Source organism: Dipodomys ordii, unplaced genomic scaffold (genome assembly GCF_000151885.1).
Source record: "Dipodomys ordii isolate 6190 unplaced genomic scaffold, Dord_2.0 Scaffold95, whole genome shotgun sequence".
In the NCBI taxonomy this organism is placed as follows: Eukaryota; Metazoa; Chordata; class Mammalia; order Rodentia; family Heteromyidae; genus Dipodomys; species Dipodomys ordii.
In genome coordinates, this window is record NW_012267311.1 from 2,409,106 (window position 1) to 2,422,428 (window position 13,323).

At 43.4% G+C, this 13,323-nt stretch overlaps 1 protein-coding gene across 1 annotated transcript in view; it reads right to left on the minus strand.

Annotated features, from left to right (window-relative positions):
• Window positions 1-5,255, minus strand: part of Smu1 (smu-1 suppressor of mec-8 and unc-52 homolog (C. elegans)) — a 37,998-nt gene extending 32,743 nt beyond the window's left edge. Inside the window, exons 1-3 of the mRNA XM_013026564.1 lie at window positions 5,159-5,255; window positions 2,283-2,493; window positions 141-293 (exon numbers count right to left, since the gene is read on the minus strand). Coding sequence (XP_012882018.1) covers window positions 141-293; window positions 2,283-2,493; window positions 5,159-5,184 — 390 coding nt within the window. The 5' untranslated portion in view covers window positions 5,185-5,255. The remainder of the gene's footprint in view (window positions 1-140; window positions 294-2,282; window positions 2,494-5,158) is intronic.
• Window positions 5,256-13,323: the final 8,068 nt, after the last annotated feature.

Sequence of the window (13,323 nt, forward strand, 5' to 3'; positions counted from 1 at the left end):
AAAAATTACATGGTTCAAGTGATAACACAACCTGCTTTACAAGCATAAAGTTCTAAATTCAAACCTCAGTATCACTCCAAAGAAAGAGCACATTATCATATATTTTCTCAGTTATAAAAGTTTTCATATCACAGTCATACCTCACGAGGATCAAAATAAGACCTGGCCAAGAGGTTCTCCAGATGAATATACCGCTCTGGCTGTGTTTGCTTTAACATAATCATGGGGTCAGTCTGTCTCAAAAGTGATCTGGCAGCACCCAATTCTCGGAGTTCTATCAATTCCAGAACAACCTGAACAATGGAAAAAAGATGAATGATTCAACACAAATATTATATCACTTTTTCTTTTTACTAGCAATTTCAGATGAACAATGAACTATAAGCAACTCTAATTATTCAATGTCTTCCTTCTTTCCTACCCTCCCTCCTTTCTTTCCTTCTCCTCCCAAATTCTCCATTTTCAAAGGTGTAACACTACTCTCAGCACCTCACTTTATCTACCCATCTCTCTCCTCTCAGGTTTTCTGTTTAGAATAGAAATGCTAACAAAAACTAAAGATGAGAATAGTCCCATGCCTCTGTAAACTCCAGACACCTTTCTCCAATCATCAAAATTTTTCTTGGTAAATTATTCAATTTACCTAAACTATGAAGAAACAAAGTAGGCTATGCACAATGGCTCACACCTGAAATCTTAGCTACTCAGGAGGTAGAGATTGGGAGGCCAGTCTAAAAAGTCAGCATAACTCCATGCTAGACATTGTAGTATATAATTGTAATGCTTGGTAAGCAGAAGGCCATATGTAGGAGAACCACTATCTAAGGATGGCCTAGGGCAAAAACATAAGACCCTACCAGAAAATAACTAAAAACGAAAAGGAATGGAGGCACAACTCAATCACTAGAGCTCCTGCCTAGTCAGTGTGAGGCCTTGAGTTCAAACCCTAGTTAATAAATAATTTAGAGCTGGACATCTGTGGCTCATACCTGTAATCCTAGCCAGCCCAGGCATGAAAGTCTATGAGACTCTTATCTCCAGTTAGTTACCAAAAAAAAAGTTGGAAGTGGAGCTGTGGCTCGAGTGGCACAGTGCTAGCTTTGAGCAAAAAAGCTCAGGCACAAAGCTGGGCGAGGGTGGCTCTCGCCTGTAATCCTAGCTACTCAGGAGGCTGAGATCTGGGGATCAAGGTTCAAAGACAGCTGGAGCAGGAAAAGTCCATGAGACTCTAATCTCCAATAAACCACTCAGAAAACCATAAGTGGGTCTGTGGCTCAAGTGATAGAGCACTAGCCTTGAGCTGAAGAGCTGAGAGACAGTGCCCAGGCCCAGAGTTCAAGCCCCACGACTGACAATCAAGCAAGCAAGCAATCAATCAATTTTAGGAGCTTAGAGCTCCTAAAATTCTTGGAATATTGCCAGTGATTAGAGTATCTTTGTTATTCATTAATACCTTAAATCACACCTTAATTTGAGCTAAAGAGATGGCTCAGAATAGAGACTAAATTACCAGAAAGACCCACCCATGTGATTAGAAGGTTAAAACTTTCAGTCAGTCCAACCTCTGGGAGTATTGGGGAAGATGGCGATTGGAACTGGAGACTATGTAAAAACCTCAATGGCACTTCCTGGTTGGTGAACAAACACATTGACATGCAGATGGTAGTGCAACCTAATTCTACAGACAGTACCTCATACCTATATTAGAACCATCTCAGACCTTTCCCTGAATATGTTTAGTCCTGATCTGCATCCTTGACCAAAAAAAAATCATAATTGCAAGAATTATTAAGTATTAAACTTAGTTCTGAGTTCTGTGAGTCACTGGAGAATTAGTAAACTTGAATAGCTTATGAAAACACACACAAATTTGTAGCTAGCCAAAAGTGTAAGAAGCCTGGAGACCCTCCAAATACAGTTGGTATCTACAGTAAAAACAATATTGTAGCAGACTGAGCATTTTACTTATATGGTCTTAGCTAATTCTGGTTAGTGCTAGATCACAGTATAACAACTGGTATCACAATATTCATTTAATGATCAGTTGAGAAATAGTTTCAATTCTCCTAGGTTTGATCTCTAAAACCACAAAAAAAATTTTCAATTTGGAAAAATTTTGGATTTTTCTAGGAGATAAAATACATTGTCAAGCCTTAACAAAGTAAGTTTTACAAGAAGTTATACCCCCAAGAGTGCTTGAAGGAATGCTCAAATTCTCTCCAGTACGGGGGCTGGGCCACAGCCAACCAGCCTATAGGCACCAACATCACCACCCCTCTTACCTGTTCATAGAGGTCAATAAGGGTTTTGTCTGGCAATTTTAGAGACTGTATAGCTTGTAAAACAGTATCCCAATGGCCACTATTAATGTCAGCCACAAAACTCTCAATGCTGTCCACTGTATTCAGAGAGACGGTAGTCTCCTCTTGTAAGGTAGCCAAGGCCCGATGTAAACTGTTCTCCTTCAAGTACTGCATGATAAGACGGATCACACTGAAAATAAGAAAGAGTCATTTAGCTTCCTCCAGAAAGGTTTACTTCTCTTTATCTTTGGCCTTACTCAACAGAGGGCAAAGTAAGCTCACCCCAGCTTAATTTCCCTATTCATCTTTTTTTTTTGGGGGGGGGGGCCGGTCATGCGACCTGAACTCTGGGCCTGGGAGCTGTCCCTCAGCTCTTCAGCTCAAGGCTAGCGCTCTACCACTTGAGCCACAGCGCCATTTCCAGCTTTTTTTCTTTTTTGCTTATGTGGTGCTAAGGAATTGAACCCACAGCCTCAGGCATACAAAGCAAGCGCTCTACCACTGAGCCACCTTCCCAGCCCCTCATCTTCCTTTTACTACATACTTTCTATTTATTTATTGTGAGTAAAACTCCCCCGAGAGTCATAAATTCTAAGTTTCATCCTGAAGAGAGAAGAATTGGGATTCAGAGAGGGAGACAGGAGAATTGGGATTCAAAGAGGGGAAATCAGTTGCCCAGTGCCTCACAGTCAGAAAGCAAGTTGCTACCAACTTGCTAGGCCAGAAATCATTTTTCCTTCCTTCCTTTTTTTTTGGGGGGGGGTATCTGGGGCTTGAACTCAAGGCCTGGGCGCACTGTCCCTCAACTTTTTTTTCTCAAGCTTAGAGCTCTATCACTCGAGACACAGGGTCACTTCTAGCTTTTTGGAGTCAGTCTCAGGACTTTCCTGTCTGAGTCAGCTTCACAACAATCCTCAGATCTCAGCCTTCTTGAGTAGCTAGGATTATAAGCATGAGCCCTCTGGCATCAGCCCAATTTCTTCTTCTTATTGAAAGACTGTCATTGTTAGGAAAACATCTAAGTCTCTGTTGGATGACTTGGTCTGTTTTTAAGTTGACAACCAAAAAATAAAAATTGAGGATTTTCTTAATGAGGATTTGAAAACATAGGTAGAGCCATATTGTGCATGAATGCAAAGTTAGGCCTCCTCATCTGCAAAAATAATACCTGCTATTTTTTTTTGCCAAGTAGCTCAAGTGGTAGAGTGCCAGAGATTGAGGCTCTGAATTCAAGCTCCAGTACTGGCATATAAATTTTCTTAAAAGAAGAACAGAAACAACAATAAAATATACCATGTTCATTTGACACATTTTGTCAAGTAATGAGCAATCTAGTTCCTCAGGGACACAGATTTGTACATTTATTCATTTAATAAAAATTAAAGCAATTGACTAGACTGCTTATAGAATGTTTAGTATAAAAAGTAGTTAATAAGGGCTGGGAAGGTGGCTCAGTGGTAGAGTGCTTGCCTTGCATGCATGAGGCCCTGGGTTAGATTCCTCAGCAACACATAAACAGAAAAAGTCGGACGTGGCGCTGTGGCTCAAGTGTTAGAGCACTAGCCTTGAGCTGAAGAGCTCAAGGACAGTGCCCAGGACCAGAGTTCAGGCCCACAACTGCCAAAAAAAAAGAAAAAGAAAAGAAAAGAAGTGAAGCTGGGCGTCGGTGGCTCATGCCTGTAATCCTAGCTACTCAGGCGGTTGAGATCTGAGGATCCCAGTTCAAAGCCAGCTCCGGCAGAAAAGTCCGTGAGACTCTTATCTCCAATAAACCACTCAGGAAACCGGAAGTGGGGCAATGGCTCAGGTGGTAGTGCGCTAGCCTTGAGCTGAAGAGCTGAGGGACAGCGTTCAGGCCCAGAGTTCTAGCCCACGGCCGACAAAAAAGAAAGAAAGAAATTAGTTAATAAATAGTAACTATTGTTGCTCATAAGAACATGCCTCAGTCACTGCTGCCACAGTACGGTGCTCAAGTTTGGTTAAATCAACATAGGGACTCCAAAACACGCAGTCTATTCCAGCTCCTGCCTTAACTTAGTTATCTTAACCTGTGTGGCCGTCCTGACCATCTTTCTTTTATGTTTCTCTACAGTATCCATCAGAATCTGTTACAGCTTTTAATTTGCTTGATTTTCTTGTGTATTAGTTATTTTCCCCATCAAAACAAACATCCTATAAGGCGAGGGGCTTTTGTCTGCTGCGTGGCCTATTCTATTTCCAGCGTCGTAAACAGTAACCTAATGGGCTTCCGTGTAAGAGAGTAAAACCCCCTTCCCGCTGGTAGCGGATCTTCAGGACAAATCCTCGGCCTCCCTTAGACTCAGAAACGCGAAGTTCTGTCTGGAAGCCTAACTGTTCGGCGTCGGTAAGGCTCAGTGGAGGGTGGGGTCCTGGAGAGCACCACTGGGCATTTTCTACAGCCCTCCGCCCAATTGTCATGCTTGGGGCCCGATCTCCGGATTCGGTGGGTCTCTCGTTTATGGCTGCAGAAGCCTGCAGGCTCCACGTTCCAAGCAAACGACAAGTCCCACGCGGGGCTCCGGACGCAGAGCCAGCGGTGTGTGCGGAAGGAACCGGGACGCTGAGGAGCCCGGGCTGTACGAGGGCAGGGCGCCCCTCCCGGCCCGCACCGAGCGCGGCCGCGCGCCGCCCGGCGCCCCGGGCCTCGGCTGCGGGCGGCTTCCCCGCGGCCCACCTCCAGGGTGCCCGGGTAATGCACGGCCACCAGAGGACAAGGAAGCGGCCGTCCACCCCGCGCCACGGGCACGACGCAATCCCCGAAGGACCCTCCACCCCACGGCACTGACTTCCGGGCGTCCCGCCACGCAGCGAACACCCGCCCGCGCAGAACTCACTCGGAAGACTCGATTTCGATCGACATCGCGGTATCGCTCCCGAGCAGGCCCCGCTTTCCTCCCAGACGCCGCCGCCGCGCAAGTCACCAACGACACCTCCGGCGGTCGTCTAACGTCACTTCCGCCCGGCGCCTGCCTCTGGCCCAAGAGGCCAGAGACGTCTGGATCTTAGGGGCGGGGCCAACAGGGGCGGGGCCTCAAGGGGCTGGTTTGGAAATCAGGCCTTCTCTTGACACGTGATGCAGTTAGCTGATCAGCTGTAGAGCTGGGCAATGGGGGAGGGCCTAGTGGCCAGGGGACTGAATTTACAATACTGTGTTGGGAGATGAATACACTTGAAATAGAATGCTAGCCAGTCTCTAAGAAGAGTTGTTTTATGTGTGTGTTTGTTTTTCACAAACTAAAATAAATTAATTAATTAAAATTTCAAACTAAAATTGCTGAAACACCGTGGGCCGATGGCTCACGCCTGTAATCCTAGCTACTCAGGTAGCTGAGACCTGAGGTTGAAAGCCAGCCCAGGCAGGAAAGTCCATGAAACTCTTATCTCCAATAAACTACTTAGAAAAAGCTGGAGATGGCGCTGTGGCTCAGGTGGAAGAGCTCTAGTCTTGAGCACAAAGAGGCTCAGGGACAACTCCCAAGCCCTGAGTTCAAGCCCCAGGACTGGCACATAAATAAAACAGCTGAATCAACCTAACTGTAAAATGTTTGTGACCCAATTAGAATGTGTATACTCACATCTTAGAAAGAGGTAAATTATTTATAGCATTTCCAAATAAAACCTATTAAGTTGGAAAAAGTTTCACTGGAGTGGTACAACTACTGAAAAAAAATGCAAATGTATGAAAGGCATGTTGAGATTTCTTTTAGTAGGCTTTAAACCTTACATTATTAAATTAGTAGTGACAAATAAAATGAAGGCCATTTAAAATGTTTTATTGAAGTCCCAGCTTACCTGGCTGCTTGTAAGGAGACAATGTAGACTGATCTCAGGCAGCTCCTGAAATCTGAACTCTCCACCATAAGGTTTTGCCAATCTCCTTAGAATCATACTGAGGAATTAAGGATAGGAAAATCTTGGGAGATCTTTCTGCCAAGGAAGCCCCAATCTGCCAATTTTAGGTTTCCCTTTGTCCCTGGGATGACAGGACTACATCCAGCTTCCTTCTATGGAAACAAATTCATATTTATGTCTAGGCCAGTCAAACTGTGATCCACCCAGTCTCAGCCTCCCACATAGCTGGAGATTACAGCCACACCACTGAACCCAGCTATGTGTTGAAAAGGGGTCTGTTAAACTTTCTGTTCAGGCTAATCTGAAACACAATCCTCCCTCCAATCTCAGCCTCCCAAGTATACAGTGAGTGATGGCACTGATTTGATGTATTTTACTCTTATCCATGGGGTCCCTCTAGCCTTTCACAAATTTCCATTTGTTGTTCCCATTATATTTTGGTAAATATGGTAGATATGATACATGTTTACTCAATAATTTTGTTTCTGAGTTGCTAGAAGCAACTCATTTTTTTTTCTGTTTCTTTTCTGTTTGTTTGTTTGTCTGTTTTGTAGGTCATGGAGTTTGAATTTAGAGTCTGGGCACTGTCTGAGCAGTTTTTGCCCAAGACTAGTTCTCTATCACTTTGAGCCACAGGCCACTTATGGTTTTCTGGTTGTTAATTGGAGATAAGAGTCTCACAGACTTTCCTTCTCAGGCTGGCTTTGAACCATGATCCTCAGATCTCATCCACCTGAGTAGCTAGGATTACAGGTGTGAGTCACCAGCACCTGGCTCTCATTTTCTTTATAAATCATATCTTGCAATCATTTTTCTTAGTTGTATATTAATTTTGTTCTGATTAGGGGGGATACTTATGCATATATAGAAGCTTGATAGTAAAAATTACTGATAAGCACTGCAAAGGTCCCCTCCCATACAGGTTCTGTGTCCTTCACCATGGACCCAAGCAGTCCTGTATGCTGACCCCTAAACATATCACTATAGCCTTGACCAGTGGTGAATGCAGGCCCTTTGGCATCACATCATGGCCTGTCGCCTCTGGAAGATTTGCATATGAACAACAGACTGATTAGACCTCAGTGGTGTGCTCCAAACTTAGCACCCAGACCAAGGGGGGGCGGGTGGATTAAATGATGCAAGGAGAGCTCATACAAGCTTCATGAAACCTCTGATTGACTCCAGGGACTGATATGGTTCACAGGCTGTCCAATGATCTCAAGAGTAATATAGCTCTCTCCTAGAGATACCATATTAACTCCTGCACAACACCCCCCAATGTCTCCCTTGGGACCCCTCTTGTCTGGCAGGAGATTTATCTTTTTCTTCAATAAATCCTTGTTTTTTTTCTTCTTTCTCTGTTTGTGGACTCATTCTTCAAGACCATAAAGACAAAGGACCTAATCCAGGTGCTGAAGTCTTTCAGTAGTAATAAAATATATAATATTGCTTATATAATAATTTCACATAATATATTAATATATAATATACACTACCATAATCTTTCCAAAATATGAAAAATTCCAGATTTCAAAATATATATGAACTGAAGATTTTTAGTAAAAATTATCACATGTAATCCTAGCTACTCAGGGGCTGAGATCTGAAGATCACAGTTTGAATCCAGCCTGGGCAGAAAAGTCCATGAAACTCAAGTCCAATTTACTTCTAGCAAAAAGCTAGAAGTAAAGGTATGGCTTAAGTGTTAACGTGTCAGCCTCAAGAAGAAAAAAAGCAAGGGAGAGTGTGAGGCCCTGAGTTCAAGCCCCAATACCTACAAAAAATAAAATAAAAAATGTTGTGAACCTGTTCGATCTAGCTACCATCTTATCTCCTATTTGTATGTATCCATAGAGCTATTTACAATGATGTTCACCTAGCATCATCTTGGTGATGGAATTTATACTAATATTTATTCTCTTTGTTTTCCTGAATCATCAGCACTCTTTCTTATGAACATGCTAAAATAAAACCTTTCTAAAACATTGAAGAAGGAAAGGAAAGGAGAGAGAAAGAGAGTATTAAATGTGACAATAGTCCAGGAACAGTGGTTTAAGCCTATAACCAAAGCTACTTGGTAGGCAATGATCCAGGGATTACAATTTGAGGCCAGCTCTGGCAAACATGGTCAGACACCATCCGACCAATGGAGGAGGACTGTTTCTCATCACAGTAGTGTAGGGAAGCACAAATAGGAGGATCACAGTCCAAGACAGCCCAGGGGTCAAAAAATAATCAACACCAAAAAGGTTTCTGGAGTGGCTCACATGGTAGAGAACCTGCCTAGCAAGTAGAAGAGTATAAGGACCAGAATTCAAACCCTCCTACTGCAGAAATAAAGAAGGAAGGAAAGGAAAGAGGGTCGGAGGGAGGGAGGGAGGGAGAGAGGGAGGGAGGGAGGGAGGAAGGAAAGAAAGAAGGGAGAGAGACACGAGGGCACGAGCTGTAATCTATCTATATTGCTTGCTGCTTGAGAAAATCCCTGGTGCCTACCAGCCTGTTTCAAGTCAAAGCTTGTTATTTATGGCTGTGCTTGTGTTTTATACAGCCACATAAATCAGATCACAAGCACCACCCTTGAGAAATCTATACATCTTCATCCTCAGCTTTAGACATATCAGATTTTGTTTTGCTTTCTTTTCAGTGCTGAACCTTTGAGTTCAGACTCTCACTCTTTGCTAGACAGGTACTCTACCACTTGAGCCACATCACTAGACCAATACAGGCTTTTAAAATCTGTTTGACAGCCATGCCCCAGCCTGCCTTCCTCATCCATATTTTCTCTAGAACAAACTGGATTATTATATCTGTTTTTGTTTGTGGGGTGGTGATATTGGAGATTGAATCCAAGGCCTCATACATGTTGAACAGGAGAGGTACAGCCTAGACCTGAAACTGCAATCTTTGCCTACTCAAGAAAGGGTTTGTTAGCCGGGCGCTGGTGGCTCACGCCTGTAATCCTAGCTACTCAGGAGGCTGAGATCTGAGGATCGCGGTTCAAAGCCAGCCCGGGCAGGAAAGACCGTGAGACTCCTATCTCCAATAAACCACCAGAAAACTGGAAGTGGCGCTGTAGCTTAAGTGGTAGAGTGCTCCCCTTGAGCTGAAGAGCTGAGGGACAGCGCCCAGGCCCAGAGTTCAAGCCCCACGACCGACAAAAAAAAAAAAAAAAGGGTTTGTTAAGGAATTGCTTACTTATACATGTATTACAGCTACATAATTAGTCCATTTCCATGACCCAAATCATAAGCTGATCTCTTGTTAACAAACTGATAAAACTGTCAATTGCTACCGGGTGGCTCATGCCTGTAATCCTAGCTACTCAGGAGGCTGAGATCTGAGGATCATGGTTCAATGCCAGCCCGGGCAGGAAAGTCCATGAGACTCTTATCTCCAATAAACCACCAGAAAACTGGAAGTGGTGCTGTGGCTCAAGTGGTAGAGCGCTCGCCTTGAGCTGAAGAGCTGAAGGACAGCGCCCAGGCCCAGATTTCAATCCCCATGACCGACAAAACAAAAACAAAAACAAAAAACTGTCAATTGCTAAAGATGAATTTGTTTAGGAATTTTTTTTGCCTCAAAAAGTTGTCTAGGAATTTTTTTAACACCATAAAAATAAGGTCTCTTTCCCATCTCTCCACCATATGTACATAAAGAAACTCAAACAGCATAGGTGGGGTGTTGTTTTCCTATAATCCTGACATTCAGGAGCCTGTGGAACAAAATTGGGAGTTCCAGATCAGCCTGGGACACAAAAGAGATCCTGTCTTGGAAGCAAAGAAGAAACTCAAGCAGACCTTCACACAGACAACTTCTAACCTCTAAACCAGACAGTAACATTGCTCAGGAATCTTCCAATCTCATACTTGGAGAGTTCCTGGATATGATTTTTAGAGAAAAAATAGCCAAAGGAAATCCGGTTTTCCGATCACGCCCCCTTTCAGAGAAGGTGCCTTTTACAGAAGTTCATGTAACCAAAGCTTATCTCCTTTCAAATTAATCCAGCAGAGGGCAGGACAACCAAAGAAAACTACTGGCCCTCTAGACGTCTTTGGTTATTAAGGAGAGGTTGAAGGAAAAAGATCCTTGGTCTCAAGGACAAAGGAGGTAGAAAGCAAGGTCAATATTTTGAGTGTCAAAGTAGGATGAAACGTTAGCTTTACTTCCTTGTAAACTACAGTACTTAATTACTTCCTATTAAACTATAATAATTTCACCTAACAGGATAAGGCAAAGTTAGAGAAAAAGCATCACACAATTCTACCATAATAGGACATGATTTTTTTCTGTGTGTATGTGCATGCATATGTGCGTGCGTGCGTGCATGTGTACATGCATGTGTGTGTGTGTGTGTGTCCTGGACTTGAACTAGGGCCTGGGTACTTGTCCCTTAGCTTTTTGCTCAACACTAGCACTCTACCACTTGAGCCACACCTCCACTTGTGGCTTTTTGGTGGTTAAGATTTGGAGATAAGATTCTTCCTGGGCTGGCTCAAACCTCAATCCTCAGATTTCAACTTTTTTTTTTTCCCCACAGTTGTGGGGCCTGAACTCTGGGCCTGGGCGCTGTCCCTCAGCTCTTTAGCTCAAGGCTAACGCTCTACCATTTGAGCCACAGTGCCACTTCCGTCTTTTTCTGCTTATGTGGTGCTGGGGAATCAAACCCAGGGCCTCATGCATGCAAGGCAAGCACTGTACCACTGAGCCACCTTTCCAGCCTAGATTTCAGTTTCTTGAGTAGCTAGGAGCTTGGATTACAGGTATAAATCAACAGAGTTCAGCTTCTCTTTTTTAATCCTCACTTTCCACATCAAAGCAAGAATCCCTGACAGAGAATACTTGTTTTGCATACCTACATTGATTTTTAAAAAAACTACATGATTTTGGAAGTCAAAATAAAGGCTACACGTGGTTAATTTTGGGTGAGGATATAATCTCCCCTTTACTGAGATGCCTCACAGTTGGGTGTGTACTCTACGAGTGTGTTCCAGGTGGTAACTGTCTAGTCTCCTGGTCTTCCCCTTTGTCTGGGACCCTGAGAATCCTTGTGTGTGTCCACTGGCCAGTTCATCATCTGTGACAAGCTGCAATGGAATATGTGGCCAGCATATTCTTTTGTTTACACAGAAAGGGATTGCACCACAAGGTTGGGGCTCAAAGGAGAGGCAAGTTCTCTACATCATGACTTGTTAGCACTTGTGGTTTCTACAGGCTTTGCTTAGCACACCTTTGATCTTGGATTTCTGCAAACAGAATCTGCAGGGCCAGATCACAACAAGCCCCAGAAGCTTCCTGTACTTTCCCACAGGGATTTCCCAGCTTTGCTGGCCTTTTAAGTGGCATCTCTAACCTCCTTCCCCAGATTACTTTCTCAGAGCCTCCAGGGACTCGGAGGCACAGAGTAAGTTCTAAACTTTCGCTTTGGGAGGGGCTGGCCCTTCTGTAACTAAATCCAGGGAAAAGTTCCATCCTTACTTCCTATCCCTGACTGTAGAAGAGCAAGGAATTCTCTATTTCTCTAGTCACATGACTTTTTGGGGGGCAGGGGGCAGTCAGTCGTGACTAGCACTCTACCACTTGAGTCACAGCACCACTTCTGGTTTTCTGGTAGCTTAGTGGAAATAAGAGTCACATGGACTTTCCTGCCAGGTCTGGCCTTGAACTGTGATCCTCAGATCTCAGCCTCATGAGTAACTAGGATTACAGGTGTGAGCCACTGGCACCCAGCTTCACATGACATTTTTAAGGTGACTAATAAGCTCACCACTCCTCTTTCTCCCTGTAATGCTCTGCCCACTCCCAGAAGTGAGCTATCAAACACCACATTTCATCAGCCATATCTTGTCCCATCATATCTGAATAGCCCGGTGGTGGACACTAAGCCAAAATAAGTTTCTGGATTCTCTCTTCTGGGTATTAAGAAGTAGGGCCTCAAAAGACTCCACATAGAGCTCCCCTATGACCCAGCAATCCCACTTTTGGGCATTTACACAAATGATCACAAACAAGGCCATACTAAAGCTACCAGCACAACTATGTTTATCACAGCATTATTCACCATAGCTAAGATATGGAACCAAGCCAGATGCCCCTCAGTAGATGCACAGGTCAAGAAAATGTGATATATATATATATATATATATGCCTCCATCAGAAAGAATGACAGCATTCCATTTGTTAGGAAATAGAAAGACTTGGAAAAAATTATATTAAGTGAAGTAAGCCAGGCCCAAAGAAACATATGTCCTATGGTTTCCCTTATTTGCAATAACTAGTATATGTCTAGGACAAGCAGAAAAGTTCAAAAGCTATGCACATATGACCATATAAGATGATGCTAAATGAAATAAACCCCAAGATAGGGACAGAAGAGGTATTATCTTTTTTTCTGTTGGTTTTAATGTACTTATAATGTACTATGTGTTTTTTTGTTTCTTTTGTATGTTCTTCCCTCAAGGTATAATCCCTGTTTTCACTGTATTTGATTCTGGTGCCCTGCATCTTGTATATACATTTTTCTAATTTGGGGAGGGGAAGGGAAATAACAAAATGCTGAAATAAGGATACAGGTTGACACATTATAACAGTGAGATGTACAAGACACTATGTTGAAAATGAACTTTACAGCTTCGGGGGTGAGAAAGGGATAGCAGGGGAAAAACAAAGGAGGGAGTAACAATGCTTGATAGGAAATGTATTCATTACCTTACTCAGGTAACTGTAATCCCTCTATACAGCATCTTTACAACAAAAATATATATTAAAAAAGAAGTAGGGCCTCTAGGCACAGCAATTTATACATCTATACACAAAAGATGGAAGGAGATAAGGAGGATCTTGGTTTGAGGACAGACTATATGGAAAGTTAGTGAGACCTCCATCTTAATTAATAAGCAAGGTGTGGTTGCATAGGTAAGAGGACCACAGTTTTGAGGCCAGCCCCAGACAAACATATGAAGCCTTAGCTGAAATATCATTAAAAAGGCTTAAGGCTAGGGGAATAGTTCAAGAGGTAGAGCAGCAGCCTAGGAAGTGCAAGGCCCTGAGGTCAAGCCCCAGAAACAGAGAGAGAGAAAGAAAGGGAGAAAAACAGAGAGAAGAAAGAAAGAAAGAGAGGGAGGGAGGGAGGGAGGAAGGAAGGAAGGCA